Below are 12781 nucleotides of genomic sequence, written 5' to 3'. Positions count from 1 at the left end.
AAGGATTGTCAATCCAGCCTGTGTATATAAATTATCATTGTGCAGTGGGGCTTTTGGGATGGGTGAGGGCAGGTTAATGCTGGCTGAAAATATTTTGACCCATGCTTCCACTACAAGACTTTCTCTGTGCCATGCGATCTGTGCTTTTTGGGGAACGATTTAGACACCTTTTTTTACAGCCAGTCTTTCATTCCCTTACAAATGGATTTTATGAAATTCTCTCTGGTTGTACTTTACGCTATTGTGAGACTTTATTCAGGACGTAATGATTGTCTTTCTTATAGACTTATCTCGGAACAGACTAAGTGAGATTCCACCTGAGATTTGCAACTATGTTTCCTTGGAGACTCTGAACTTCTACCAGAACTGCATCCGACATGTGCCAGAAACAACCCTAAATTTACAGGCCTTGAACTTCCTGAATATCAGGTAACCACTCCATGTTGTAATGTAATTAAACTGCATTGTATAACACAGAGATCTGCTTTTCTATGCACTCAAATAATGAATTAATATCTGTCAGTATCCAGCAATTGATATTTGCACAGTCTCTGAACCAAAACTGTTGTGCCTAGATATTTATTTTATAATGAGAAGCAGCAATTTATTATTACTATTGACATGCACTACACTTATTGGCTAAATATACTTCTCACATACAGCTGCTGTCCATATCATCATACGTGTCCTAGTGATAGCTCGATCGCTACTTTCCATGCAGCTGCTAAACTTCTGTTGTTTAATATATTTTTTTGTCCTTTGTTTTTGCTTATAAATTTCTCTTGGAATTCTTTGGCTTGCAGACTTTATTGATGTTAATGACAAGCAGATTTAGCATTTTGCCTTCAGACTGGCAACAGGAAGTAATAAGCAGTGGATTTTTGGGAGTCATTTGGAATTCAGTACCCTACTGCTTCACAAATGATAAGAGAAATATCATTGTTTTGGGTGTTGCAGTGGAAGAAAGGGATTTTTGAAGTTCTACTCCCATTTCAACAAAACTGTTGTGCAAAGGGGCATTATTGTGCTGAAACAATAAAGAGAATTCTCCAAACTTTTGCTTTCAGTAGTTATAATAAAAAGTTTTTTCTTTACTGACCTTGTTGCTGCAATTTAGATCTTGTGTGTATATTCTACTTTAAATGAGAGTGATTGCAATATTCCTTTTTACTCTGGTCTTTTTTTCTAAACCTTTTTTTTTTTTTTTTAAGTCGCAATCAGCTCACGTCACTGCCTGGACACCTATGCAGCCTTCCGTTGAAAGTTCTTATTGCCAGTAACAATAAGCTGGATTCTTTGCCAGAAGAGATTGGATCATTAAGGAATCTGACTGGTAGGTTTACCAAGAATATGCGTGTATTAAGGTGGCCGTACACAGGGAGATCCACTCGTTTGTCGATGTCGCCAAACAAGCAGATCTCTCCCTGATATGCCTACATTGAGGTGGGCGATATCGGGCTGATCCAATTGTGGGCCCTAGGGCCCAACAATCAGATCAGAATGGAGGCAATGCCAGTGGTCAGATTGTGGGACTGCATCAACAAACAGATGCGGCCACGATCAGATGGGATTTTCAACCCTGCCCAATATATATATAGTTTCGGGAAAGCCCATTGGAGGGCCTTTACTCTATGTGGGAAGGAAATGGCCTGTTTTGATTTTTATAAATTGCTGACGATTATCCAGAAACCCAATATCCAGGTTCAGAATTATAGGAAGGCCATCTATCATTTAATCCATTTTAAGCAAAGAATTATAATTTTTATAAATATTTTCCTTTTTCTCTGGTATAATTTAGCAGTAACTTATACTTGATGGTAACTAAGCTGCAGAAGTCCATACTGATGGCAGAACAGCCCTATTGGATTTTATGTAATGCTTACATGTTTTTAGTAGACTTTAGGGGGCAGATTCACTAACTTCGAGTGAAGGATTCGAATGAAAAAAAATTAGAATTTCGAAGTATTTTTTGGGTACTTCGACCATCGAATTGGTTAAATTCGTTCGAATTCGATCGAATTCGAACGATTCGAACGATTCGAAGTAAAAATCGTTCGACTATTCGACCATTCGATAGTCAAAGTACTTTCCCTGTAAAAAAAACTTCGACCCCCTAGTTTGGCAGCTAAAAGCTACCGAACTCAATGTTAGCCTATGGGGAAGGTCCCCATAGGCTTGCCTGTGATTTTTTGATCGAAGGATTTTCCTTCGATCGTTGGATTAAAATCGTTCGAATCGTTCGATTCGAAGGATTTAATCGTTCGATCGAACGAAAAATCCTTCGATCGTTCGATCGCAGGATTTGCGCAAAATCGTTCGACTTCAATATTCGAAGTCGAACGATTTTAGTTCCCAGTCGAATATCGAGGGTTAATTAACCCTCGATATTCGACCCATAGTGAATCTGCCCCTAGGTATAGTGATCAAAAAGGTCCCCAAAAAGTTCTGGATAATAGTGTGTTGCATGCTTGTATGTAAGATTATAATACTTGAACTAATGTAGGTGGGTGATACCTTTTCAGTACCCTGCCTTGTAATTAAAAAAAAATCATGATATTTCCTTATCATGGATTCAAATATTTGAATCCATTATGATAAGGAAATATCATGGTCTGAGATCTGTCTTTAGTGATTCCTTCTTCTAAATGTTTTCTTGATGTTTCAGGATGTAAGCTGTAATGAAATTCAGACAATTCCTACACAAATCGGAAAGTTAGAATCCTTAAGGGACTTAAACATCAGGAGAAACCACCTTGTACAACTTCCTGAAGGTAGGTGGTAGAGTAACTTAATTTCTTCTGCAGGTGCTGGTTGTATATATTCCACTTTCCTAGTCTCTCTAAATTAACGCTTCCTGAAGTTGTTTGTTGCTTTTATTTGTGAAGTGCTACATTTAATTTACATAATCTCTTTTATATAGCTAATGGACATATTTATAGTAATTTACAGTTCTGTTAAATTAGCTTATGAAGATAAGTAAATGTGTCAATTGTCATGTATATTTGCTTTTTGCAAATTATTACTTACTATTCATATAAACAATGTATACACATAATAATAATGCAACACACAACACACCGGTTCTGATTAGTGGTCAAAGAACTTAATCCACTATATACTTCGCACAGTTAATAAACTTTTTACATCTTTTCTTCTTCTTTTTTTTTATTTAATGTATGCAAGAGTGCAAATGTGTGCACCATTGTGGATAAGTGTGCATAGTAATAAGAGACCTAAAAGGATGAATTGTGTGTGTATAAGTGTGCACTAACTAAAGACAGCAGAAGGGCTACAGCACTGCAAAGAAAGGATCGTTAATGAATAGTCTGCACAGAATGAAGTGTTAATAGCTTCCTTGTGGACAGCAAGACATTTTCTAACACGTTGTTGTCACATTTCTGCTGTTTGCTATGGATCCTAGGAAGCTCTGTTCTCACAATCTGTCACAAAGCCCTCAGTGGGCTCTGAAAGAGAAGAATGCACCTCAGAGGTGGATGAAGCTGCTATGAAAGTGCATTCTATGAACTGTCAGGGAATGCATCACTTCTTGCTTGGCACACAAAGAGTTAAGTGTATTTTTAAAATGCTAGCGTTAACGTCCAGAATCCACTCTTGCTGTATTAGTTACTTTAGAATCTCATACTGATCATACTGAACAGCTTGACCTCTTATTGTCTAATATGGTATGGCGTAAGAGTTATTGCATATTTGTATAGTAATTTTGGCACATTCAGATATAGATTTGTTTATAAGTACAGGAAAATGATCCCAAAACTAGCACCTTCCCACTTTTAATGCATGAGTATAGGCATCAACAGATCCCCGGCATTGATAAAAATGCTCCATCTAGTGGTATATATGAGAATATTGCTCAGTAGTAAAAATTCAAGTCCCACTCTAAACCTTCCAGTTACATTGAGTAGGAAAAACAATAGCAATTCCGTTGTGGAGTGCGTGCTTTTTCTGGAACCACAGGCACAGTGATCTGAGATTGCTGCCTACACACCTTACAGCTAAAAAAAAATACATTCATTGGTTCAGGAATAACATTTTATATGGTAGAGTAACTTATTTGTTATGTAATCATGTCATTTTGAAATAGAAACTACACCATAAAAATCACAACAGAATCCATTTAAATATGCAGCATTAAAATTGTAGATGTGAGGGGCGTGGCTTGATGGTTGCCTAGAGCGGACGTGTATTTCAAGGGCTCCTGCTCCTCACCGCTTTTGGGCTACCGTTCTCCTACATTTGCCTTATCATGAGAAGGAACCAGAGAGCTACTACCACTTCTTCCTCTCAGAAGTCTGTCCCGACGAGGAAAGACAAAGAAATCGGGCAGTTTTTTAATAAAACGCCTTCGTCTCCTGCTGCTGACGAGACTCCCAATATGGCGGCTGACGAGGCCTTTGATACTACGCAGCAAGAGCGCCTAGAGGAAATGCAGGAGCCTGCCGGTGCTACAGATACTGCTAGTTTGCTTTCGCTGATCGCTGCTCTGCCACAAAAAGCTGATCTGGCAAATCTCCTCACGGAAATTAAAACCGGCCAACAGAAGGAGACGCAGGTCTTAAAAGCTGAAATCCGTACCGTTGCTATTAAACTGAACGATCTGGAAGAGCGACATCAAGATCTCCTGCATACCGTTACGACCCACTCCTCTAGATTGACCACGCAAGCCCGACACATCTTTAACTTGCGTCGCATGTTGGAAGATGCGGAGAATAGGAGCCACCGCTGTAACCTTCGCATACGAGGTGTGTCTGAAGATATTCCTAATGCAGCTCTACGGCCCACTCTTACCGGCCTTTTTAATCAGCTCCTAGGGCAAGACAAAGAGGTAACTCTGCACATTGATCGACTACATAGAGTTAGTGGGGGCCGCCCTAACAAACCTAGAGATATTCTCTGTGCCTTCCATAATTGTACCGTTAAGGAAGCCATATTGCGTAAGGCCAGGGAGCTCAAAGTGGTGCAGTTAGACGGAGACAATATAGAGATTTATCAAGACCTTGCCTATACTACGGTCCTTCAGAGACGCCTACTACGCAATGTGCTTCAACTTCTTAAGGAACGGAATATTCCTTATAAATGGGGCTTCCCCTTCGCCCTACTGGCACATAAGGATGGCAAAACACACACACTCAGAGACCCCTCTGATGCGCAGGTCTTTTTTCACAAGCTTGAGCTGCCACCTGTGGATATACAAGATTGGCAAAGATATGTCTATCCAGACAGACCCCCGCTTGACCTGGATCAACGGAGTGCATTACCAATTGCTGCCGAGAAAAGATCTGATACAGAGGAGCCACCCCATCCCACCTAAGGCCATGGTGCGTCGGCTCGCTATAACACCATCGGAGATGAATCTCTTGCCTGCCCTGGCATCCATGACGGCTCCACGACACCTCTATTGATTCCTATGGCGATTCGGTGATGAAGGGTCAACTTCTATCACCGCTACACTTTTGTTGGTAAGCTGTTTGTTTGCCCTGCTCGGCTGTTCCACCTCCTTACTCGATAACTCTAAGGCTCTACCTCTTTGGTTCCTCATGAGCCTCTCTTGTTGATGTTTTCCCAATTTCTACTGGTTTTTTTTTTGATTACACATTCTTGGTTTAAGTTTGAATGTGGGTTCTACTTTTTGTTACTCACAGCCTTACCTTCACATATAGACAGACTGTCTACCTTATGGCTTCGGTTTGCGATATTTTTGTCCACGGGACTCAGAGTTGTTCTTGCTTTCCCCCCTCCCTCCTCCCCCCCTTTTTTTTTTTTTTTGGACAAGTCCTTTGCAGCAACTGGACATCTTCACCTTGTGGATACAACTGGAAATTAACACTTCTTGCTATATATACTTGCACTGGGCTTCTCTTTTATCGTAGGCGACCTCCATACCCCCAGTTTCTGTTTATTAACCTCCTAAGAGTGCCTTACTTGCCCCACCCCTACATCCCCCCCTTTTTTTTTTTTCCCCTTTAACCCCCCCTTTTTTTTTGTTTAATCTATCCTTCCCTACCCTCTGATTCCCCCTCTATTTTTTTGCCTATATCGGAGGACAGGAGAGAAAAAGAAAAAAGGAGGGAAAAAAAGAAGGGAAAAAAAAAAGAAGAAAAAATAAAATAAAAAATAAAAAATGCAAAATAATATATTGTTCACGGTATTAGCTTATTTTGATGTTATTTCTATACATGTCTCTCTGGGTTCGAGATTGCGGTGGTTGACCCGGAGGTTGAGGAGCGGGAGCCCTCTCCTTTAATTCCTTGCCAAACTCTAGACCCACAGCCTACTTCCCCCTGCTATTACGTCTCAAGCCACCCTGCGGGAGTAGTGCCTTGAGCCTACCCCTTGTAGCGACGTACTTTGATCCCCCATTCCCTTTTCTGTTTTGTTCCCTCTGTTCTCCATTTTTGTCTCTCCCACCTACTATCTTACTACTCCCATTTGAGAGATAATAAATGCCTGCCTTACGCACCACATCTCGAGGTACAAGTTCTTTCAAGATTGTTAGCATTAATGCATTAATGCCAATGGTCTCAACTCCCCTCAAAAAAGGATTTTACTTTCTTCAGACCTTCAGAAACAAAAGGCCAATATCATTTTTATACAGGAAACTCACTTTAAAGAAGATGCAGTGCCTAAATGGAATAACAAACATTTCCCAGAATTATTCACTAGTAGACCCCAGCCCACTAAAACACGCGGGGTTGCAATTACTTTTTCCAGTAACTTTGGTTTTTCTGTAACTGATAGAAAGAGTGATGTGTTGGGAAGGTATGTCTTTGTGAAGGGCTTCTACATGGGCCGGAGGTACACGTTCGCAAACGTATATTTACCTAATAGTGACCAAGACCAGGAACTCACGCGAATACAAGACGCACTATCACTCTTTACAGAAGGTACCTTGGTACTGGGAGGTGATTTCAACTTACCCCTAGATCCGCACTTAGACAGCTCTAAAGGCAATTCTAGTATAGCGCCCCGTCGATTGTCGCGTTGCAAACAAACGCTACATTCCCTTCAACTAATTGACCCCTGGCGCATTCTATATCCCAATGAAAGGGATTATTCGTTTTACTCTCACCGTTACAACACATATTCTAGAATTGATTATATTTTTTTATCCCATGCGGCGCTCAGTGATGTCTTAGATAGTAACATCCTCACTAGAACATGGTCGGATCATTCTATGGTAACTCTTACCCTGAGTACACCTATTCCCACACTCAAACAAGGTAATTGGCGTCTCAATGAATCGCTTTTGACAGATGATACCATACGCCAGGACATATCAACTCAGCTTCAACACTACTTTGCTGAGAACCTCACACTTGATGTTTCACCCCTAACATGTTGGGAGGCACACAAATGCGTAATACGGGGACACCTTATCAAACATGGCGCCAAACGAAAACGTGACAAGGGAACATACTAGAAACGATCTCATCTGTAGAATACAACAATTAGAGCAAACCCATAAGCGGTCACACAGTGACGACACCCTTGCAAAATTAACGGAAGCCAGAAAAGCCCTTTCAACTCATTTTGATTTTTTTACCCTTAAAGCAATTACTGTTTCCAGACATAGGTTTTATGAACACGGAGAAAAATGTGGTCGGCTCTTGGCTAGGGTTTTAAAACATAAGCAAACTAAAAACTTTATCCCTGCTATCAAAAAAGTAAATGGTGCTCTTACACATACTCCGGAATCAATAACAGAAACCTTTGAACTATTTTATAGGAATCTTTATCAACTGCCAGATAATTCTCTAGATGATATGCCTGAATATGGCCACTCCCTACACGACTTCGATATTTTGGATGCGGATTTGACTTTAGATGAGTTAACGACAGCCCTTCAAAACACACCAGTGGGGAAAGCGCCCGGTCCGGATGGCCTTACCATCTTATACTACAAAACATTTAAAGATTGCCTTCTCCCTAAACTACTCAAAGCCTTTCAAAGTATCCAACAAGGGTCCCGCTTTCATAAACAATCGCTAGAGGCGCACATCAGTCTTCTGTTGAAACCTGGCAAGACTCCACTCGACCCGAGCAGTTATAGGCCTATATCCTTACTGAATGGTGATGTTAAACTTTTAGCGAAAATTATTGCACTTAGGCTGAATAACATTCTTCATAAAATCATAAATCCGGAACAGGTTGGTTTTGTGAGAGGTAGAGAAGGCCGCGACAATACTAACAAATTGATAAATATCTTACATTGGTCGAAAATTCATAAATTACCACTAATGTTACTTTCTACAGATGCGGAAAAGGCCTTTGACCGTGTCAATTGGACATACATGTTTACCTGTTTGAAGTATATTGGTCTTGGCCCGAAAACTTTAAATTGGATATACGCTCTATATGATAATCCAATCGCCAGAGTACGCGTTAACTGTCAGATGTCTCACTACATCGATATACGCAATGGCACCAGACAAGGATGCCCCCTATCCCCTACTCTATTTATCATGGCTCTGGAGCCTTTCCTCTGTCATGTCCGCCTGCACCCTGACATTAATGGTGTGACTGTCAATAAACTACACCATAAAATTGCGGCATACGCCGATGACCTTCTTTTTTTTATTACAAGACCTATAATCTCTATCCCGGTATTGAACAGATTATTTACACAATATGGCTATTTTAGTAACTTTAAAATAAATTTTTCTAAATCTATGGCACTAAATATATCCTTATCCGCTAGAACTATTCAAGCCTTGTCACAGAACTTTCCGTATAGATGGTCCCCACAGTATATCACATATTTAGGCCTTAAAATCACCAAGGACTATGACGAATGGATGATGAGAAACCTTAAAGATCTTTTGACAGCTATTACTAAAAACCTAGACTCTTGGTTTGATAAACCACTTTCTTGGTTTGGTCGAATGAATGTTATCAAAATGAATATTGTTCCTCGCATTCTGTACCTCTTCCAAACTCTCCCTTTACCGGTGCAAGACCATATGTTAGACACTCTACAATCCACTATTACCAAATACATATGGCAGAATAAAAAGAGTAGACTAAGCTATAGGACCCTTGTTATGGCTAGAGAAAAGGGAGGAGTATCTCTTCCTGATTGTAAACTTTACTACTATGCAGCAGTATTGGGTCGAATTGTCGACTGGTCACATCACACAGATTCCAAACTATGGGTTGAGATAGAACAACAGGCAACATACAGTTACCTACTTCATTTGGCTTGGCTAGATGCTAGACACAGACGTATTCGGTTCACTGATCACCCTTTACTTCCCCATACTTTGTCGATATGGGATAAATGCCGCCAAAAATTTAAATTGACACAATACCCTTCTCCACTTGTACCGATCATCAATAACCCTGCATTTCCATTGGGACAACACCAGCAATATTTTTCGCATTGGCTGATAGAAGACAATTTGCAATTGTTTCATTTTCTGGATAAGGGTGACTTCATAGATAAAGAAAAGTTTCACGCTGTCAAACCTTTCTCGAAACTGGATCATTTGAAATTTGCTCAAATTAAACATTTCTTCCATTCCCTAGGTGGCATCACCGTATTGGGTAGAGCTCAAACTCCTTTTGAATCTCTGTGTTCAATGGAACTCGCTCCCATGCATATAATTTCGAGCATTTATAAAATCTTACGCTACTCTACCGCTTCTGTTACCCCTTCATTTGTTGACTCATGGGCCTCTGATCTCAATGTACACTTTTCGGAAAAACAGCTCAGTGCTATCATGTCTAAATTGTTTAAGAGTACCAGATGTTGTAGAATACAGGAAACCAATTACAAAATAATGTCACGCTGGTACTATACCCCGACCAGGCTAAAACATATTTACCCTAATACTAGTGACAGGTGTTGGAGATGTGGCACAAATGAGGGTTCCCTATTACATATCTTCTGGTCCTGCCCATCTGTTATGCCTTTCTGGAATGATGTGAGGCAAGCTATACGTGAAATCTTACATTTCGACATCCCAGATGATCCGACATACGTCCTGTTGTTTCACATGGATAAATCTCTTGGTGCCTTTACCTCCACGATTGAACCACATTTACTTAATGCTGCTAAACTGCTAATTCCTTTAAAATGGAAGCAAACCTTAGCCCCGACGATTCGTGACTGGTACTTAAAGGTGGAAGAATTGCATAAATTTGAGGAGCTCTCTCTTTATTTGTCTGATTCTTCTGCTGTTTATGCCGCAAGGTGGTTACGATGGCTCTCCTTTAAGGAGTCCGACTATTATAAACGAACCTTAGTATAAAGTGTGGGTTTACCACCCTCTGTCTTCCCCTAACCCTGTCCACCCTTTTGCTGCCTTCATGTATACGATATTTGGGCCTATTTTTTGCATTGCAGATCTGAATTGTATGTACTTCCCCCCCCTTTTTCTCCTTTCTGTACCCCCTTTTTTTTTTCTTTTATTTTCTCTACTTATCTGAAAACTTAATAAAAGTTTAATTGCAAAAAAAAAATTGTAGATGTATTTGCCTTGAAATTATGGGGGTGTATACAAGAATATCTGCTGAGCCAAAACCATTTAGAAATTGGGAACAGTAATGTAAAATTTCATAACAAATAAAGAGAATGAGAAATGGTACAATAAAAGAATGGTGCAAAATGCCAATATAAGCCCTACCAAAGTACATTAAAGTCCAATAACAGAAATAAACAAAAATGTGAAAGAGTGAGAATATACTCACAGTTCACCCCAGTCTATGGGTGCATGTATATAAAGCAACAACAGGAATTGTGAGTTTTCTCCAAAAAAATCAACCAAAAAGTGGTTAGAAATTCAATAACATTAGGACATTACAGATGAGGACAAACAAATGTTAGTTTAAAATGCTCAATAATGCCAAGACAACCTTGTTTTTCAAATATGTAATGGGCCATGAGATTTATAATGCTTTTCTTTGCTGTTGCTATGGCAGCATGCCTTGTCTATACTGTCAACTGTTTTACAATCATAAACTTCCATTAGTTTATATTTCTCCTTGGTTATATGGGATTTTATAGCTGACACTTTTTGTCTGTCCTACTTGAATTGTATTTCCTGTGCTGCTACTACTACTGTGTGTACTTCAAACCTGTCTGTTCTTTTTTAATCTGATTGACCCTAAAAAAAGCAATAAGTAATTTATAAATGTATGACGTGTTCTGTAACAAAACAAATGTCAATATTCTTACTTATGAATATTAATAAATACTAAATGTTATTTTTTTTTCATTCTGTTTAGAACTTGCAGAACTGCCACTAGTCCGCTTAGATATTTCATGTAATAAAGTTATTTGTATTCCAGTATGCTTTCGAAACCTACGGCATCTCCAAACCATCACCCTTGATAACAATCCTCTGCAGTCTCCACCAGCACAGGTGAGTGTTTACATCAGGGATTTCTTCATTTATATTAACATACATAATCAAGTTGCACGTACATGTCTCAAGGTGGCCATATATGGGCAGATTTAAGCTGCTGACTCAGCCCCTTGCCAGACAAGCGGATCATTTAATTTATAGCCAGTTACATTGTTAAAGGAACAGTAACACCAAAATATAAGTGTTTTAAAGGAATGACCATATAATGTACTGTTGCTCTGCACTGGTAAAACTGGTGTGATTGCTTCAGAAAGACTACTATAGTTTATATAAACAAGCTGTTGTGTAGCCATGGGGGGCAGCCATTAAAAACTGAAAAAGGAGAAAAGGTACAGGATATGAAGCAGATAACAGAAAAGCTCACTGTTATGCAATGGGATCCTTCAGAACTTATCTGTTATCTACTGTGTAACCTGTGCTTTGAATGGCTGCCCCATGGCTACACAGCAGCTTGTTTATATAAACTATAGTTGTGTTTCTGAAGTAAATTCTTCTAAATTTTACCAGTGCAGGAAACAGTATATTAGAAAAACAATTACCCATATTTGGATTCTGCAGTGGTTCAAGTGACAACTATCTCAATTTATAGTAATTTAGGCTTAAAAAAAGAAAACACGCATCCATCAACCTCAGCATTTTTGTTTAAAGGACAAGGACATGTTAAAATTAAGTCTGTTTTATTTTAACATGATTTTCAAACTGTTCTAAGCACTCACTGTTTCCCCTTACTTTGCTTACTTTCTCTCTGCACGCTCCAGTCTTCCAAACTCTCCGTAGAAGTACAGTGACGTCACTGCATTGCTAGCATTCCACACCCCCACTGCCACGGGCAGTATCTCCGGTATCTCTCATTATGGCGCATGCTCCTTTTGATCCTTCATGCTCCTTCTATAGAAGGGACTTTAGCGCATGCGCAAAAGGGTCTGCAGTTTGGACAGCTAGAGTCATGATTTATGGGTAGCTGAATGCCTTTACAGCAATAAAAACCTAGAGATTCAGGACACTTATCAGGAGGTCTTACATTCCAGTAAACTATGTTGGGTAAGCTTTCGTTCTCCTTTAAGTGAAACCTGTTGAACTGTTAGTTGCAAAAAATCCTGTCTGAATCCTTTACAAATTGCCTCAAAGGGGGGTAAAAAATTCCTACCCGGTTACAAGATGGCTATTGGACCAGTCCCTGGTTACATCTATTTTCATACACCTTTGTTTTTTTTCTTGCTTAATAGTCATCTAAACTTTTCTAGAAGCCATCTAATTTATCTTCCAGTATAATGACTTAAAACCTCTTTTCTTGAAATCTGAATGGATCATGTAATTTCTGCTGGTGGGATCTACTGTTCAATTTCTTTCATTCTATTGTCCCCTTGTATATGTATACACATTGATGATTACCCTCT

The 12781-nt window shown here is 39.5% G+C and overlaps 1 protein-coding gene across 1 annotated transcript in view; it reads left to right on the top strand.

Moving 5' to 3' along the window:
* LOC121393924 (DISP complex protein LRCH3-like) overlaps nucleotides 1-12781 on the top strand; it is a 73430-nt gene that overhangs the window by 27858 nt on the left and 32791 nt on the right. Inside the window, exons 2-5 of the mRNA XM_041563773.1 lie at nucleotides 285-429; nucleotides 1212-1356; nucleotides 2666-2771; nucleotides 11308-11381. Coding sequence (XP_041419707.1) covers nucleotides 285-429; nucleotides 1212-1356; nucleotides 2666-2771; nucleotides 11308-11381 — 470 coding nt within the window. The remainder of the gene's footprint in view (nucleotides 1-284; nucleotides 430-1211; nucleotides 1357-2665; nucleotides 2772-11307; nucleotides 11382-12781) is intronic.

This window comes from Xenopus laevis, chromosome 5L (genome assembly GCF_017654675.1).
Source record: "Xenopus laevis strain J_2021 chromosome 5L, Xenopus_laevis_v10.1, whole genome shotgun sequence".
Classification (NCBI taxonomy): Eukaryota; Metazoa; Chordata; class Amphibia; order Anura; family Pipidae; genus Xenopus; species Xenopus laevis.
The sequence above is the reverse complement of the archived record's forward strand: the minus strand, read 5'-3'. Positions and strand labels throughout refer to the sequence as shown.